The sequence below is a fragment of the Clupea harengus genome, chromosome 22 (genome assembly GCF_900700415.2).
Source record: "Clupea harengus chromosome 22, Ch_v2.0.2, whole genome shotgun sequence".
Classification (NCBI taxonomy): domain Eukaryota; kingdom Metazoa; phylum Chordata; class Actinopteri; order Clupeiformes; family Clupeidae; genus Clupea; species Clupea harengus.
In genome coordinates, this window is record NC_045173.1 from 22522048 (window position 1) to 22540366 (window position 18319).

The window sequence follows — 18319 nt, forward strand, 5'->3', positions numbered from 1 at the left end:
GTAGTGGGAGCTGCAGTAGTTTGAGGGGGAGCCTTTACTGGCATGAAAGGGTTTCTGTATCCTGGGTACATGAGGTAAGAGTGCATCAATTCTTGCTGCTGCTGCTGCTGCTTCAACTGTTGCTGCTGCTGCTGCATCAACTGTTGCTGCTGCTGCTGCTGCTGCATCAACTGTTGCATCAACTGTTGCTGTTGCTGCTGATCTTGTGGCACTGGCATGAAAGTGTTAGAGTATCCTGGGTACACAAAGTCAGAGTGCATCAACTGTTGCTGATCTTGTGGGGGAAGCTTAGAGGCAGTGGATGAAGTTGCTTCTGTAGTACATGGAGCTCCAGTAGTGGGAGCTGATGGATGGATAAGTGGTGGATCCATAGGAGATTGAAAGGCTTGGGTTGACATAGGGCAAGAAAGGGTTACTGGATTGCCTTGCCATAACATCTGGAGCAAATGATTGCCACCCTGGAGGGAAAATAAATAAATACCATTAAAAAAATAAGGCATGCCCAGTTTTTAAAACAACTACACACAACAACATTTACATTTAGCAGACGCTTTTATCCAAAGCAACTTACATATGTGCGACTTACAATGTATACACATTTTACCTTTACACTGATGGCACACTGCACATCAGGAGCAATTAGGGGTTCAGTGTCTTGCTCAAGGACGCTTCGACAGGGAATCCAACTAGCAACTTTCTGATTACTAAACGACTTCTCTACCTCCTGTACCACTGACTAACAACAAAGTCCTACATGAGTTGGAATGCTAAAGATTAACTTCAGGGTCTTTTTGGCATCATCTCCAGGACCAATTTTGGTTCAGAAGCCATGTACACCCAGTGAGTGGGCATGTACATGCACACAACAGGCTATATGTAAGGCACCGAGTGTGATGGTTGGCTGATCTCGCCCTCATATACAACCAACATTAACCAGGCTACAGGAAAATGAGTTTACACCATGCACACAACAGTTAACACATCTTGGTTGAGGTAGAGCCTGTTAAGCCAAACACCTTATAATGTAATACAACTCGGGTCATAGGCCCAGAATGGGGCAGATGGCTAAGCAGCCAGCAATTAAGTTAGTGAATGTGGCTTATTCTAAGACGGACATCACCCACCTCATGCATGCAAAATACGGTGTTAAAGGCTAGCCTAGCACCAAGCCCTCCTGCTTTTGTTCAAACATTAGCACCTCCTCTGAGGGTTCATTTACCAAAGTACAGGCTATAGACGCTAAGGTTTGAAAAGCAGGAGGGCTTGGTGTTAGGCTAGCACTTATTCACTTATGATCCAAATCACAGAATGTAAAGAGAGATCAACAGTGTCTTAAAGTGACAGAACACCCTCAGGACATTTTAGAGTAGCCAAATCCAATTAAATCACCTTCAATTGACTAATGAAAACTCCTATGTAGCCTGTAAGACAATATTTAGGGCCTTTGTTTCCATTTCAAGTAGCTTGCATGTTGTTGGGGTTTGGTATTTACATTTAAGAATTTTGTAAGCTACATTTTTAGCATGTGTGACATTTCATAATTTAATATTTAGGGCACCCCAATGGTCAGCAGCAGATCCAACAACAAGCTTACATGGATTATTATTATTATTATTATTATTATTAAGTTTTTAAACTTCCATAGCCGGTAGAAAAAATGCAAATGCATTATGGGTGCCATGAACGCATTTACTCAAACACCTTTTGTATTTAAGTCACTTTCTAGTGACTCCTATAAAAAATGACAAAACCTACCTGATTTATAACATCACAACCATTATAGGTGATGAGAAACACAAAGCCCAGTAGGGTCCTGTACACAGAGTAGCCACAGTCCTGCGGCAGCTGGTTTAGCTTGAGCGGTGTTCCTCCTGCTGACAAAAAGACACCAAGTCCTCAGGTTCTCTCCCAGAGTTTACAATGACCCAACCCCACACACAAGGAAGGAACAGAAAAGGTTAGTCTGCTGAATCTGGCAAGCCTTTGCATTAGTGTAGTCAGTGAGAAGCTGATAACAGCAAGGCCCTGGTGAGTTGTTGAAAATATATCTCAGCACCAAAAACTAGCAGTCGGCTGAAGCCCAATATTTTAAAACTATCCCATATAAGCCCTTTACCTCTGTCTAGCTGAAGTGAAGAGGATCCTGGGCCTTGTGCCGAGAACTTCATGAGGTCCTTAGTACATAACACAGTTGGTCGCATACTAGCCCAGGCTGCCTTAGAAGAACTGGAGTCATCAATGACATCTTGTCCACCAACCAGCTCAGCAGCGTCGGCTTGAATGTTAAAGCCATCCTCATTTTTCACTGGGCCAAAATCAGGAATATCTCTACCGAACATAATGGTACCCACTCGAACATTATCGTTTTTTTCCTCTCCGTGTCTCTCTTGTGTTCGCATGATTTCGAGGCTTACACAGCATATTTGGCTGAAACAAAGAAAGCCAAGACAGAAAAGTAAAACATCCCTGTTTGGTTTAAGCCTCATTTTGGAATTTTCTTTCATAAACAGGGAGCTGCCCAAACGCTTGTCTCGCGGCCCTTTCAGTTGGGTATAAATACAAAGCGAGTTATTCCCAATTAACTTAAATTGATCTCAGACCAACGATATCGCTTAACTCCTTGTCAGTTTATCAGACGCAGCTGGTTTTACTTACTTAAATACTCACCAATTTCATGTCAAATAAGACGCCAGCCCAATGATAACTCAGTCACATCAACTATATTCAATCAGTTTCACTGGATAATCTCAGGCGCTAAACGAGGCCTGTGTCATCAATAGACTTAACATGAATGGGCCTCGTTGTAGTAATTTCCCCATAAAGTACGAACTGTGTGCTGGTCTAAATCGTTCGGAAGTCTGTACAGGACATGAGTCTTTTTTAACTCCTATTATCACGACTTATTATCTCGGGATAACCAAATGTGGCTGTCCTACTCATTTAATCTATCTGTTTGATAGTTTAACATTTTTGGTAGACCTACCCGAGCATATCAGAAATCTGCCTAGAAATTCTGTTAACCCTACGTGTGGAGAGAACGTAGTCCAATTGCCATGTATTAACAAGATCTATATACTGCATCATCTGGTTTATGTGAAGAATGGAAAACTGCAAATGACATGTATTACAGTTTTCTCAGTCGCTTTGGTACTTTTTCAGATCATCCTTAACATTGTGCATCTCGAAACAATTCGAACAAACACTGAGTAAAATACAACAGTAATTAGCATTTTCTTGAGTCCACCAAACCATGACCTAATGCTGTTTTAGTAAATAAAGCCCAACATGACCACGTACAGTATGTAATGTGGCATGTTGCTTCTTACGAAACCCCTCGTGAATGAGATCCCTGTGAATGTTTTTATGCAAGTACGGTAAGATTCTGTAAAGCCCAATGGTGAAATATGACTAAACACATTCGTGTCTGATAGTATCATACTGTTACTGGATTTGCCCCCATGCTGGACTCGCACATCCACTTTGGTATAGTGGCCCATGAGGTTTTACACCATTTACCAGCACACATAGCAATGACAGATGAACGTTTTTTAGTATAAGTCTGTAAAACAACTACAGACATGTACAACAGTCTGCTTGTATACATTTGTAAAAAGAACTATAGACAGTACCAGTGGCGTAACGTAGTTACGACGGTCCCAGGTGCAGGCTATTATGACGGGCCCTAGTCAGTGGCGTAAGGCAGTGGTTCCCAAACATTTTACAGACCCGTACCCCATGTTTGTAACCGCCGCTGCCATGCCCCCTCCCCCTGCGCAGATATTCAGCCTACAACACTTAAAACTGTGAAATTGTCAGGGTATGTCACTAACCGCCGCTGCCATGCCCCCTCCCCCTGCGCAGATATTTTTCTTGGGCACGAAAAAACCCCGGCTACGGGCCCCCAAGACCCACGGGCCCAGGTGCAGTAGTTACGCCCCTGGACAGTACAGGGCAGACATTACAGATCTATACACACCATAGGTTTGTAATAGGAAATACAGACATTAACAACAGGCTCAATGCCGTAGGAGCTGTTTGAGATGGTTGCCATGGAGAGGAGTGGAGCTCTGGACAGACCAGATGAGCAGCCTGAGGCGGTGGCCAAGATTGCTGATGTCATCATGAGGGAGGAGCCAGAGCTCTGGAGAAGAGCAGGTGTGATGCAGACTGGGGATAGCTAACTAACCAGGGGGACATGAGTCACGCTTCCCGAAGGGGAGGGCAGTGTGATGGAGTGCTGCCACTACAGATGAGTATGTGCTCTTACTCATTCCATCGAGCCTTCGGTTTGGTACCCTTCGCTACACAGAGCAATAATAGTTACCACATGTCTATTTATGTGGTAACCTGGAGGATTGTGAGTCCTTATTGATCGGTTTAGATACCTCTCTGGGAATTTCGCCCTGGTCATCACCAATAGATTGGAGAGGGTTTGTATCATTCAGGATGACCAACCATTAGTGGAGGCATCATATGGTGAGTGTCAACAAGGGAAACCTACATCAAAGCGCACTATATACACTCAAATACATACTTTAGTTTTAGCTGAGTGAAACCTATATGATCACAACCATGTGGACACCTGCACATCCAGCTGCTAATTGTAAAATTGTGCATGTTATTATGGAGATATTCACTTGTTCACAACTAACAGGCCCCTGTATCCAGGAGTTTTCGTTAGATATTAGAAACATTGCCAGAAGGAGGCTTCCATTCTGCTGAATGCGTAATCGTGTACTGGGTTGTAATTGGAGTTTGTGCATGTATTTCAATAGTGTATATGAAGAGATGACTGATATGTGGAACTCTGGTGTCTGTGTCCAGGCTGAGCATGGCCATGTGGGGAGGGCAAAACCTTAGTAAATAGGAGAGAGGACCAGGACGTGGTGCTGAATTCACCATGCCCACACACCCTCTCCTCTGAGACCTATCCTACTGTCTTAAAGTAAGAAGATTGGTGCAAGGGTACTAGAGCAACAGCAGGTGTTGTGTCTTTCCTTGCCTTGAGGCTACAGGCCAAGTTTCGTGTAGACACCACATTACAGGTAAGTTTGTAGAGTAGACTTTACACTTACAAAGTATAAAGAATATAAGACATAACTGTTGTTCCCAATGAATCAGTAACATGTTATATGACAACCAATATTTAGACTAACAGTGGTACAGGTAGGTCCAGAAATATTTGGACACAATTTTCATAATAAGACGAGACTTAAGGCCTGCAAACAAACAACAACTGAAGAAAGCTGCAGTCAATGCCTGGAAAAGAATAGAATAGACTTTATTTGTCATTGTGCATTATATACACAACGAAATTTGCTTGTGCAATCACTAAAAAAAAAACAATGCTTACATCCACATACACCCTTAAACCACACTAAAGCACATTAAAGCATGCTTGCAACCCCACGCACTCACACATACATATATTAAAAACATAAATAGGGAGATCATCAAGACATCATATATGGCACAAAGTGAAAGTGCAGTTGTGCTGGGTGGAGGGTAGGAGGGTTGTGTGGTTATTTAGTTCTGTGATGGCCCTGGGGATGAAACTGTTCTGCAGTCTGGAGGTGCGGGCTGTAGTGGCCCGGTAGCGCTTGTCAGAGGGTAGCAGGGTGAAGAGATGGTTTGCGGGGTGAGTCTCATCCTTCAAAATGCCACATACCCGGCGGAGGCAGCGTGTCCTAAAGATGTTGTCCAGGGGAGGCAGTGGAAGTCCAATTATTCTCTCAGCAGACCTTATGACCCGACTGAGGGATTTCCTGTCCTTGTCTGTGCAGTTGACGTACCATGCAGTGATACAGTATGTGATGACACTTTCAATGCAACTGTGGTAAAAAGACTTAAGCAGCTCGGGAGACATCACAAAGGAGGAAACCCATTGTTTGGTGATGTCCATGGGTTCTAAACTTCAGGCAGTCATCGCCTACAAACGATTCTCAACAAAGTATTAAGAATGAACATTTTATTTATGATTATATTCATTTGTCCAATTACATTAGGTCCCTTGAAATGAAGGGACTATGTATGAAAATTGTTGCAATTCCAAAACCCTTCCTCCTATTTTGATGTAAATACCCTCAAATAAAAGCTGAATGTCGACAGGAGCGACAGGAGATGTTAAGAATCAGCCTGAAAGAGGACCTATCGGTAAATTGACCCCACGCACCGTGAGGAGGATGGCTTGACTGGCAAAAGAATCTCCAAGGATCACAGCTGGAGAATTGCAGAGGTTAGTTGAGTCTTGGGGTCAGAAAGTCTCCAAAACTACCATCAGACGCCACCTACATCACCACAAGTTGTTTTGGAGGGTTGCCAGAAAAAAGCCTCTGCTGTCAATCAACAACAAACTAAAGCGACCAAAATGAAGCTTTTTGGCAACAAACATCAAAGGTGGGTTTGGCGTAGACAGAAAGATAGCCATACAGAAAAGCACCTCATACCCAATGTGAAGTATGGTGGCGGATCTTTGATGTTGTGGGGCTGTTTTTCTTCCAAAGGCCCTGGACATCTTGTTAGGATACATGGTATCATGGACTCCATCAAATACCAGCAGATATTAAATTAAAACCCTAACATCCCCCTCCAGTAAGCTTGAAATGGGCCGTGGTTGGACCTTCCAGCAGGACAATGATCCGAAGCACACCTCAAAATCAACACAAAAATGGTTCACCGACCGCAGAATAAAGGTTTTGCCATGGCCATCACAGTCCCCCGACCTAAACCCCATTGAAAATCTGTGAGATGAGCTGAAGCCGAGTCTACAAACGTTGACCTCAGAATCTGAAGGATCTGGAGAGATACTGCATGTAGGAATGGTCTCAGATCCTGTGCCATGTGTTCACCAACCTCATCACGCATTATAGGAGAAGACTCAGAGCTGTTATCTTGGCAAAGGGAGGCTGCACAAAACATTAAATTAAGGGGTGCCAATAATTGTGGCACACATGTTTTGGGGAAAAATATTTATTTAATGTCAACAGTTTTTTTTTTCTTTCTATAATTTTACTATAATGAAAAGGTAAGATTTTTGTGAATATTCTGAGTGAAAGACCAAGAGGATAAACAGCAAAGACATATTTTTTCATAGCCTGTTTTGCTCATATTCACTAGGGGTGCCAATAATTGTGGAGGCACTGTCATTACAGAAAACAATTTAAGCAGTATCTTCGCAGTCTTCTGACAGTTGGATTAGTACATCTACTTCAATCCTTTTGTAAGATACTTCACCTTATAAGCTCCAGTCAAGATGAGGCTATGACAGGATCAGAGTAGATTAGTCAGGATACACAGCCACTAACAGTCTTCACAATGTTATATCTGCTCCACCGACTCAGACACAATTGCATACATATTCAAGTATTCTGAGGCCCAAGCTCAATCCATAAATGTTCCTGCAAGTTTCATGATGTGCCCATTTATTTCCAACCAACTGATATTGAACTAAAATCTGGCCATAACATGATGGTTTACTGTGTAGTAACAATTGTAACTTTTATGCATCCATGTGATCACTCACTTAACACTAGAAGCTGGAGGAAACTCAGACCAAAGAACTGTGGAACTACCACTTAAATTACATTTACACAAACTGCTTGTTGTGCACCTCTTTATAAGATAAGGCATTTGTTTTTTGTTTAAAATATTGCAAAGACGATACTAAAACATCTTCTCATCATTTCAGTTAAAAGCACACCATTAATAGTAAAGGGCACACAGTAGATTCGATATTAACACAATGAAATTAGGTTCCTTAGTATGTGCTATTAACTACACACATAGCATGATTCAAGTGATGATAACCAAATCAACAGGTTCCACAAACTAGAAATGTAAAAAAGCATCAACACCCACATGGTTAGAACCGATTTTATTGTCGTAGCCCTCACATTCTGCTATACAAAGAAATATAAAAATTACAATGGCTTAGAAATTAAAACATTAGCTAAACTGTTAAGCTATTGTTGACTGAATCTAGTGAATAAATTAGCTATTAAATTATACAAGAATCATGTTCTAAGGATACATAGGGATAACAAAAATATCAGATAGATTCTTCACTGTTCATTATCTAGATGGGGATGTTAGCATTTGTTCAAGCCTCTGATAGCCATAAATGTATACAGTAATGCAATTTTAAGATCTTAGAATTACAAGGCTGCATCTGACAAACAATTTCTTGTGATGTATTCAGGTGGTTGCATCTCACCTACAATAATGTTATTTCTTACACCTGGATGTAATTACATACACAGAATATGAAAGACAGTCAACAAAAAGGAAATAAAAAAAACGTAATAGAACCCTGTACTTCAAAGGTCTTGTGAGAAATGCATGTCTATACAACTAATTGCACAGGGAAGAATGGTCTGCAGTAGTAAAATGGCCACAAAATTTGCCAGGGATTCCAGCACATCAGTAGGAGGAGCATCTCAAGGGGCATGGTGAGAACCAATCAGGACATCCGGCCTGTACTAGCAGACGTTCCGCTTTCAGTGCAAACCTTCATAAGAAAGGTCCCACAGCCTTAAGAGATGCTCACCTAAAACCTATAGTGGGAAAATGGGGTGGAAAAGCAGAATTAAAAATGTGAAAAGGGGAGAGACCTTCAATCTGTTAAAGGAGAACTATATAGTTACTTCTGTTAAACAAATTGGCACCACACTAGGCCATCATTACAAAACCAGAGAAGGTCTCAACAGTACAATAACTCTGCCACACTGTTACATTGAAGTGCTTCAAGAGTGTGAAACAACCACGCACAACTTCAACTTCTATTTCAGGTCCCAACAATTAATCGCTTGGGGGGGGGGGGGGGTCATCAGAATGTCAACAAGTTCAAAAGCACCAATTTCCCCCTTGAGCAGTGATGCACAACATGAGGGATTTGTAACATTGGGTTGTAGGCACATACGTGTCTGGCTCCTAGGCTCCTTCTGACAGGGCAGAGGCTGGGTTAGGAGCGGTGGTGTGGAAGTGTATCCATGTGAACGTTCATCTTCATCTCATTCTCCAGAATCTGCACCAGCTGCTGCATTGAGGGCAGGTGACCCGACTCCAGTTTAGACCAAACTGGCACATCTGTTCAAAGACAGAAAAGCCAAATAGGTCAAATACAAGAGTGCCATTCTAACAGTCCCAAAAAAGCACCATACAAACAATGTATGAGTTCAGGGGGGGGCGAATACATAGTCTTACCATTCAGCGAGATTTCAAATGCACCTGTTGACATAAGCTGATTCTCAATCATATTGCTGAAGAAGAACACCATCATGCAGGCATAAATCTATTGAAAAGGAGAAACCCAGTCAATGGGGAAAGAGGAGAAATCATCTGTATGATACATACTCAGAACATCATCGTCAAATATGCATTTACTTCACTACCAACAAAGGGACCAAACAGTGTGGCACAAACTTTTTGTCTATGAGATGGAGAGAGAAACCTTCCAGAAGGGCCTGTAGAGGTTGTAAACCTATATCTGTAAATCCCATTCAGCTGAATTGTAGCACCACAACATAGCTAACTAGTGCACAGATCACATGAAACAGGAGACAGAGGCGACAGAGAAGATAGCTGCTAAAGGGCTATTTAAGAGCCCAACCTACCAGAGGGAATTTGGTTACTGTGGATATCACAACCTCTAGAGAACCAGTACTTTACTCTTAGTTGCTAATGAGACCCTGTGGGTCTGGGATCTGCTGTGCACTCAACAAATGTGACAATTTCTACCACAGTTTACCTTGTTCTCTTGACCCCAAGTCCACACCCCCGGAGCTTCCATACCAAAGGGAGTAAATGGGTCTTTCCCTACTATGATCAGCCCAATCAGGGCTAGCTTGAACACAGACAGGAAGGAAGAGAAGTGTCTAAAGGAGAGGGAGAGTAAAAAGAGACATTGTGTTTACGTTCACTTCCAATCATCCCATCCTCCACAACAGAGTCAAATAAGGCAATTATTGTATTCTGCAGAAATGGTGTCTTACACAATAACGCACAAAAACAGGACCCACGTTTAATTTCAATGAGAATCATTAGGGTCTGCACAACTTACCGGTAAAGAGGGTGAGGAAGGAAATTCTCTCCCTCGATGCGGATGTCTGGGTACCGCTGGTACAAGGCCTGCGTATACTCTTCAAACACCCGCTTGTACCCTCAGGAAATACTAACATGCAAATAGAAAACAAATGATAGGATCCAGTTTTACGGTACAGAGATAAACATAACGTTAGCCCTGAGGGTAATACCCCTGTAATGCTCGACGTAACGTTACCCCTACTCCGTACGAAAAGCTTAAATCCCCATCTTGACATGACACGGGTTTCAGCTAACGTTTCGTTTAACTTAACCAACTCTGTAATGCCGCAGAGTCGTAATATTTGAGCCATACGACCCATTTTCTTTGACATATGTACCTTGTAAAAATGCTACACACTTCACAAACACACGGCAACCAGCTAGTAACCATTAACATCCCTCACGGATTGAAGATAGCAATGTCTTGACACGCTAATGCCGTTTAGGAAGTGCCGAGGCCTCAAGTAAGATTGACAAGTTGATTTTAACAACTTGAGATATATTACTTCTCGACACAGTTTAACTAGTCAACCAGACAAAATAGACCAAATAACTTAATTGGTGTAGTAACAACCTAATTTGATATCTTACCTAAGCTAACCAGCTTGACTAGCTAAAATGGATTAGCTGGCTAACTAACGTTAGCTACATTGCACAAAAAAGTAGCGATAGTCCTCCGTGCAAGTCAATCATTTAAATTAGCGACTACTTACCAAATTTGGAATTTGAGCAGTGGCCCTGCGGCATACTGCATTTTCATCCTTTTCACGCCATTATCAGCAGACGTTGAATAAAAAGAGACGGCCCATAGAAAAAGGACCGAGAGAGGTAGCCATCGTGCCCTCATCTTGCCTTCTTCCCTATACAAGTATTCCTTCGGTAACAGGAAGAGGTTGAACTTCACGTATATGGCATTGTAAATTGCTATGGCTTATGGGAAATGAAGTACAAAGAAAACGATTAAGGTAAGAAGTAGACTTAATGTAGCACATATTTGTTGCACTGTAAACAAAATCATTCAAATACTTGTATATGGTGGGTGGGCCATGGAAGAGCCACTACATGATAGTCAGACCCGCATCATTAAAATACGTGAACGATATAATCAACACATTCCTACATACGTGTGTTTGCAAGTTTCTGATGTGACAGTGAATTCGACACACAGTCAGACCAGCAAGAATTGTGAATAAAAGTGAAAAGGTTAATTAAGTGGTCAATATACTACTCTCAAAATTACTGAAATTACACAAAGAAGTACCATTTCAAACGAAATACCTTTACACTTTTAATAGTGTTTTTTATGCAGGACGAAAAAGCAAAAATAATGTATTAACTACATCAGCTCATAGATGTCCACCTATATGCACATGAAACAAATAAAATCAGAACTGGTCAGAGCTCAGTGACATCTTTTTAAAAAATCAACTGTTTTAGTTTGATGGCCTACAAATTGTTGCATAGTGTTACTTTAAAACGTTAATTTGATCCATTAGGGAAATTACATACCAAACATTACCAATACAGACCAACAGAGACCATTACAATGTCCAACCAATACAATTCTAACCTCTAAACCATTATAATTTCTATGATGGATATTATGGTTTCTATTATAGCTGTATAAGTCAGGGGTAGTGCAAAGAAAAATATGATGGACCACAACATGGGAAGCTACAGTAATTGTTACATACATTGTGACATGTTTTCATAAAAAAATTAGATTTGCAGATAATAATTGTGACAAAGTACTGTTTGTTGTGTTCATGGTGATCCAGACATACATTTGTAAAAAAAAAGTTGACTTGTAGGGAAGACTGGGGTAAGATGAGCCATTGGTTTCCCACCACGTGTTTCTGGGCAATACAAGTTTTGTCATGTGACCCTAAATTTTGTTTGCATTCTCATTTTTCATCTTGCTATTGAAGAACCATGTGGGTAAAGTGGTAAGCATATATTTTTCACAAAAAAATGTTGCCTGTCAAAGTTTTTTTTGGCATATCAGGTATAATTAGTCTCACATCAAAAGTAATTTATCACATTTTAAAAAGTTATATCAGCCATGTTAATGAACTGGCACAGTTGACAGTTTGTAAAAACATGAATGAATTAGCAAAACTGCTAAACTAAGCACTTTTGGTGGCTTTGGGGCAAAATGAGCCAAAGCCTTGGGGTTAAGTTCAACTAGTGGTTCATCTTACCCCAGATATGTACATTTGGTGTTTAAATTAGTGGTGCATCATAACAATGAATAACTGTGTGTGATTTTCTGTCTGTTAGCGTATTTGCCCACCTCTACCTAGTGTGTTGTGTTGGTGTATACGTCTGTCTGCCTTCCCTACCTTCTATATCAGTCTGACTGTAGGCGCTGTTTGCTCATTAAGTGTCAAAAACATCAAAGACAAGCTCCTCGATTGCTCTGTGTGTTTCACATTTTAGATGTAGAATAACAGTAATCGTGCCACATAATTACAGAAGAAAAACAGATAGAGGGTTCCATAGTTATGACATTATAGCCCTTGTTTATGTTTACCTCCGTGTGGATGAAGTAGAAGCATCAGTCTTGTTATGCCATTTTGAATAGCATTTTCTGTACATGTGACAGTTTGTTATTAGCTACAAAGTTGGAAATGATATGGATATTCATAACATTATGTGACACGTTGGTGGTTATGTTTATAAGCTAAAACGTTTGCCATTATGTCAAATAAGTGAAAAACAAATAATCTGTGGACGTTCCTTATAAGAATTAAAGTTGAATTCAATTGAAGACTTCCATGTCGATGTCTAGAGACTTGGCAAGCCATCTTCAGGAATCAAAACTGTAGACAAATGAGTTTATTTAGTTATTAATTTATTTCATGAATACCAATACAATGAGCAGAATGGGGGATTTAATAATATACAATTACATACAATAGAAAAGTTAGTAACTTTAACATGGAGCAAGTGTAGACACAAGACCACATATGTTATTACTGCTCTGCAGGGTGGCCATATAGTGTTTGTCAAAGTTTTCGAATTCCACTCCTCCAACTCCTTCCAATTTTCGGTCAGCGATATCACACACTTATACTTCACCAATCCACACGATTATAGACCCACATACGGAATATAAGGATTGGGTCCCCAGGTGTGCGTGGCCCCTTGTGCTAGCGCCCCCTGAAGTGGGGTAAGCTTAAAGCACTTTTGGGGCAATAGCTCAACAACCATTTCATAGGTGGCAGGTGGCAATTATGGCAGGCTGGCCTCTAAAAGGTGCATTTCCCTCGCTCTTTACGATTTATTTGTGGAGTAGCACCAATTTGTATCAATATTAGTGTAAATGCGCCCTCTTCTGTTAAGCCAACGTATGGCATGTTTGTTTTACTTAACCCCTGGAGACTTGCCCATTAGCACAAGTCTGTATGTACACTATAAACAACATGGCTCTAGAATGGTAGTTTACGGTCAAAGTAGAAAGCGGATGACGTTGGTGCAGTCCCCTCGGTGAGACACGCAGAAAAGACACAAAACATTCACCCAATTTCGGATGAGTGTATTATGGAGGTGCTTCATTGAGTTGGTGAAGCTATGCCTGAAAGCGAGGATTTCCTGATGAAAGACGGACTGCTCTTTGATGTTCTCCTTCCAGAGGTTTGTTGATGTATAATGTGTGTTAGCACCATGCACCTGCAATTATTGTTTGTCAAACTGTATTTTTTAGAGTGACCCTTTGCTTCCCTTACAAATTACACTATATGTGCTGGAGAAGACATACAGATTCCGTTCCTTTTGGGCTGAATTGTCTTTGATAAACACTGCTGTTAATGTCACACCCCTCAGGTAAGGTAAGGTAAAGTTGTGCCCTGCTGCTGGTGTTCCCTAGTCGACTTGGAGTTGAACGTGCCTTGCTGCTCTGGGCTGGGGCTACAGGCAGTGCATTTTGCATCTGTAGGAGTGCCCTTACAGATCCCAAGTGCAACATGCAAGCTTTCGCCAGCCACCTGGAGTTATATGTCTTGTTTTTTAAGGGGACAGTTAAGTGTAGTCTATTGGAAATATTAAGTAGTAATGTGTATGTTTTGTATAGAAAGTGTCAACTATCTTGCAATCCGACAATCAAAAGTCAAGAGGCTGAATGTGCAAAACTGAGGGTTATTGCCAGGGGCGGCCCTAGCACATTTGGCGCTCTAGGCGAGCTTCACTCCTGGCGCCCCCCCCCCAAATAAAAAATATTTGGTTTTCCCCACGAAAACGGAATTGCAACTTTCAAACGCTATTTTGCCCTGTAAGACTGTATTTCTTTCACATAAACACAACAACGATCGCGACAATGAACAAACATTAATTCAAGAACAAATCACTGAGAAAATGTCACGCCTGTGCTGGACTACGCTCCGGCCACGCCCCCTGTTGAACTGTTTATGGACACACACACACCTCCACGTCATCTTCCCAATCGCCTGCAAATAATGTTTTCCTAGTCTTCTAAAAGTGAATCTAAAATGATATAACAAAAGTATGTATTATCATCATTTGTTAATAGCTATTGTGTAGTTATTAAGCATTTTGGTGTATTTGGACAGCCTGACATTTTTTTATCCCAAGATGCATAGCTCTTGATTAGTTGAATCATGTCTAATTAAACTGGCTAGCTCGCTCCACCAAAACTAAAGCTGTCCAAATTTGATTACTCAAATTTTTATGACGCAAAATGACGCAAATTGCGGTACAGCTGAACTTGAACTGATGTTTCGACTGAATGGCAATAACAAGGAACGTCACAAGTCACTGGCTAGCTAGCGTTAGCTAACTAGCAAGATTACATACAAACCATTCTCTAAAGTTGACAACACTTGGATTTTTACCAGTATTCCTCACTTATTGACAAGTTGCCGTGTTTGGCTTCCTTAATGGGTGTGCTATGCAACGAGTAAGATATGTGTAGTATTGTTGCACTGGCTATTGGCTTTATATGTGCGCCCCTATTTTGTCTTTTTTTGTATAATGTAGAATAAATGGACATCATTTTTGATATACCCGCTTCTGTAAAATCATTAAAGAACTATGTGACAGGGAGTAGGAAAACGTTCAATGATAAGGTACATCTTTTCTTCTTAACTCCACTAAAGTGCCGCGGGCAATTCACGCATTCGTGAACGTTTTCTTATCTGGAATTCATTCTAGGCTAGAACAGGATTTAAGGATTTACCTTTCTCCTTGGCACGTTTCTTTTCTTCTTCCTTTCTTTTCTTCCTAAATTGCGCCCCGGATGGCTTTTGCCTCTTCATTATTTTGTTTTCCAAAGTTTCTTGAACACACACACACTAACCAAACGCCTCACTGTGCTTGCATGTTCTGACAACAACAAGGACGTACGTACCCCTTCCGTTTTCGATTTTTGTAATGTAATGTAATGTTAGAATTTTTTTTATGTCAAAATATTGGTTGGAGATATAGAAGGGGGCGCAAAAAAAAACCCACAATTCTTTTTTTTTTTTTTTTTTGCTGGGCGCAGTTTTTTGCGCCCCCCTCTGAGTGGCGCCCTAGGCGACCGCCTATACCGCCTGTAGGAAAAACCGCCCCTGGTTATTGCAGTCTTCTAAGTCAGTAATAGTAGGTGTTCTATGGACCATCTCAATTAAAAAATTGCTGTGCAGTCTCTTTTAAATAAACCTAGTTCCTCCCATATTCTTGTGTGTGACTGTTACTGTGGTCAATCAAAATTAGCTCAGTCTTTTAACCAATCAGAACTTGTTTTGTGTTTAGTACCAGTGCCAATTCCCGGGATTCTCCTTGATGAAGTCAATTCATCTTTTCTATGAAATGGCTGCCTGCCTCTTAGCAGTCAGCCTTTTGGTATTATTGGTCAGCCATTTTGAGATGCTTTCACATCAATTTGGTCCATGTTCACCAGATACAAAAAAATTAAAAATAAATGACCACCTATGTTATGTGTTCATCTCTTTCATACAGCACCCATTATGATATAGTCTAATCACAGCACTAGGGTTGGGCCTGCACTGCTACTTTGCATTCATGGTCATAGCTACAGTGCAATATTAAACTTGCTTGTCAACTGTGGCATTGTGGTTCTCTTTCCACTTGTTCCTTTAAAAACAAGCAGTACCAGTACATGAATGTAAGATGTATCTATTTATAGCTCTACTGATGGCTATAATGTCCCAGCCCGCAGCTTAAGTCTATAAATTCAATTTCAGAGCAGTAAAGCTTATCTTACGTTAGCTTGTAATTATTAACATCTTATTATTTGACAAAAAATACGATAATTAAAATAAGGCAATTGACAACAGTACTCAAGGACAAGTAAAGGTCCTTGTATTAACCAATCATTAATTAATACTACTTCTGTGGATACAGTTCGTTTCTTTATTCTGGTCAGGTAACTGGTATTATCCAAACGTTAATACAACTTTCAAATACCAACTGTCAACACTCAGCAAGATATATTTTACATCTGATATGTAAGTATTATCAACACACTACAACAAAAAATATTTGATGTCAGTACATTGATCATTTCATGTTGATATTATTCTTTCCTCTGTAGTGGTAGACTATATAAAAGCAACAAACCATGAGAAAAATGGGAAAGAGGTAGTGATCAGACTTCTGATGTGTCTAAACGCCCTCTGAAAAGACCTATACTCCCACTTGTGTATTGCACAGCCCAAGTGCATCTGATGACCATTGTACTTTAATTCTATAAAAGGTGATCCCAAAGAGCAATTGCCCCATTGACTTGATATCCGTTACAAAAGGCTAGCTAAGCCAGTTGATTAACGTATGAATGCTGTTTGTGATCTGCTACCGGAAAACACTAGACGATGTCAACTTGGAGACTGGACTGGATACCATAGGAAATGCTACCTGATCTTTACATCAACGCTGGATCGATTGAAAAGCTCCACAAGTGACCAGACCTCTGCGACAAAGAAGTCTTCGTCTCGTAAGTCATAACTGCACAAGCAGCAGACTATCTCCACTGTTGGATTCTGCGGCAGTTTTTTTACCCTGTAGCGCAGGGAGAGAGCAGTCATTACACCCAGCCTTGAACCCAGGTCTATGGGGGACCAGACCTGCACCCTGACCGCAATGTTAAAGAGCCAGGCTTGTTGCTATGGCAGTCAGAGCACATACTCATGTGCAGTGACGACACTCCATCACACTGCCAGCGCGCCTATGAGCTTCACGGATACAGGCATCCCTCACGCAACCTCCAACTGTACTTCTCCCATCCCAGGGTGTTCCACACACTAGTGCTTCATCCAGTGGCGTAACGTAGTTACGACGGGCCCAGGTGCAGGCTATTATGATGGGCCCTAGTCAGTGGCGTAAGGCAGTGGTTCCCAAACATTTTACTGTCCCGTACCCAATGTTTGTAACCGCCGCCGCCACCACGCCCCCTCCCCCTGCTCAGATATTCAGTCTACAACACTTTAAACTGTGAAATTGTCAGGGTATGTCACTAACTGCCGCCGCCACGCCCCCTCCCCCTGCGCAGATATTTTTCTTGGACACGAAAAACCCCCGGCTACAGGCCCCCAAGACCCACGGGCCCAGGTGCAGCCACACCTGCTGCACCCCCTATAGTTACGCCCCTGGCTTCACCCATCTCTGGGATCCCTCACACAGGGGTCAACCTAACCTGGCAGAGTTTTAAAGTGCTCTTAGTTGCTCACCCAGCATCAGACTGATCAGCCCTGTTGAGCTGCAGAGCTCACCAGCCAAGCAGCAACCATTACCCCTCTAAATACAATATCATTATCAGTCATTATACACCAAAATGATATTCCTTACAAAAAAATATATTAAACAATACATTTTATAGTATTTGCAACACAATTTGCCTTCCAATACACAATAACCAAAATAATATCAAAATAACACCCTGAAAGTTCACCTCTCTCAGTGCGGAACTTGGTATATCGCACAGCCACGCAATGGGAGCACCCCATTCAAATGCCATTCCATACCATGAAATATTGGTAATAACGTTTTTTTTCAAAACAGTCTAAATTGTCAACTTGATTTTAATCATCAAAAACTGCAATATTCTCGCGACTTAATATGAGAGGGGTGCATTTTCCGGCAGGGCGCAGAACGACACCGGCAGTTTCCTCGTCGACACAAGCGTCCGCTCCGCGGACCATAGTTTGAGAAAGGCAACCCCATTTATGACACGCCACCCGGAACTGAGATGTTCTAATGTGGGTGGGACCTACTATTGGATATG

The 18319-nt window shown here is 41.4% G+C and overlaps 1 protein-coding gene across 1 annotated transcript; it reads right to left on the minus strand.

Moving 5' to 3' along the window:
* Positions 1 to 7858: 7858 nt before the first annotated feature.
* Positions 7859 to 10970, minus strand: selenot1a (selenoprotein T, 1a). Its single transcript, XM_012826336.3, has 6 exons — positions 10794 to 10970; positions 10058 to 10168; positions 9746 to 9872; positions 9202 to 9289; positions 8918 to 9084; positions 7859 to 8552 (listed from the first exon to the last, which is right to left on the minus strand). The coding sequence occupies exons 1-5, from the start codon at positions 10925 to 10927 to the stop codon at positions 8960 to 8962; spliced, it is 585 nt and encodes a 194-aa protein (XP_012681790.1). The 5' UTR covers positions 10928 to 10970; the 3' UTR covers positions 7859 to 8552; positions 8918 to 8959.
* Between the last annotated feature and the right edge of the window lie 7349 nt (positions 10971 to 18319).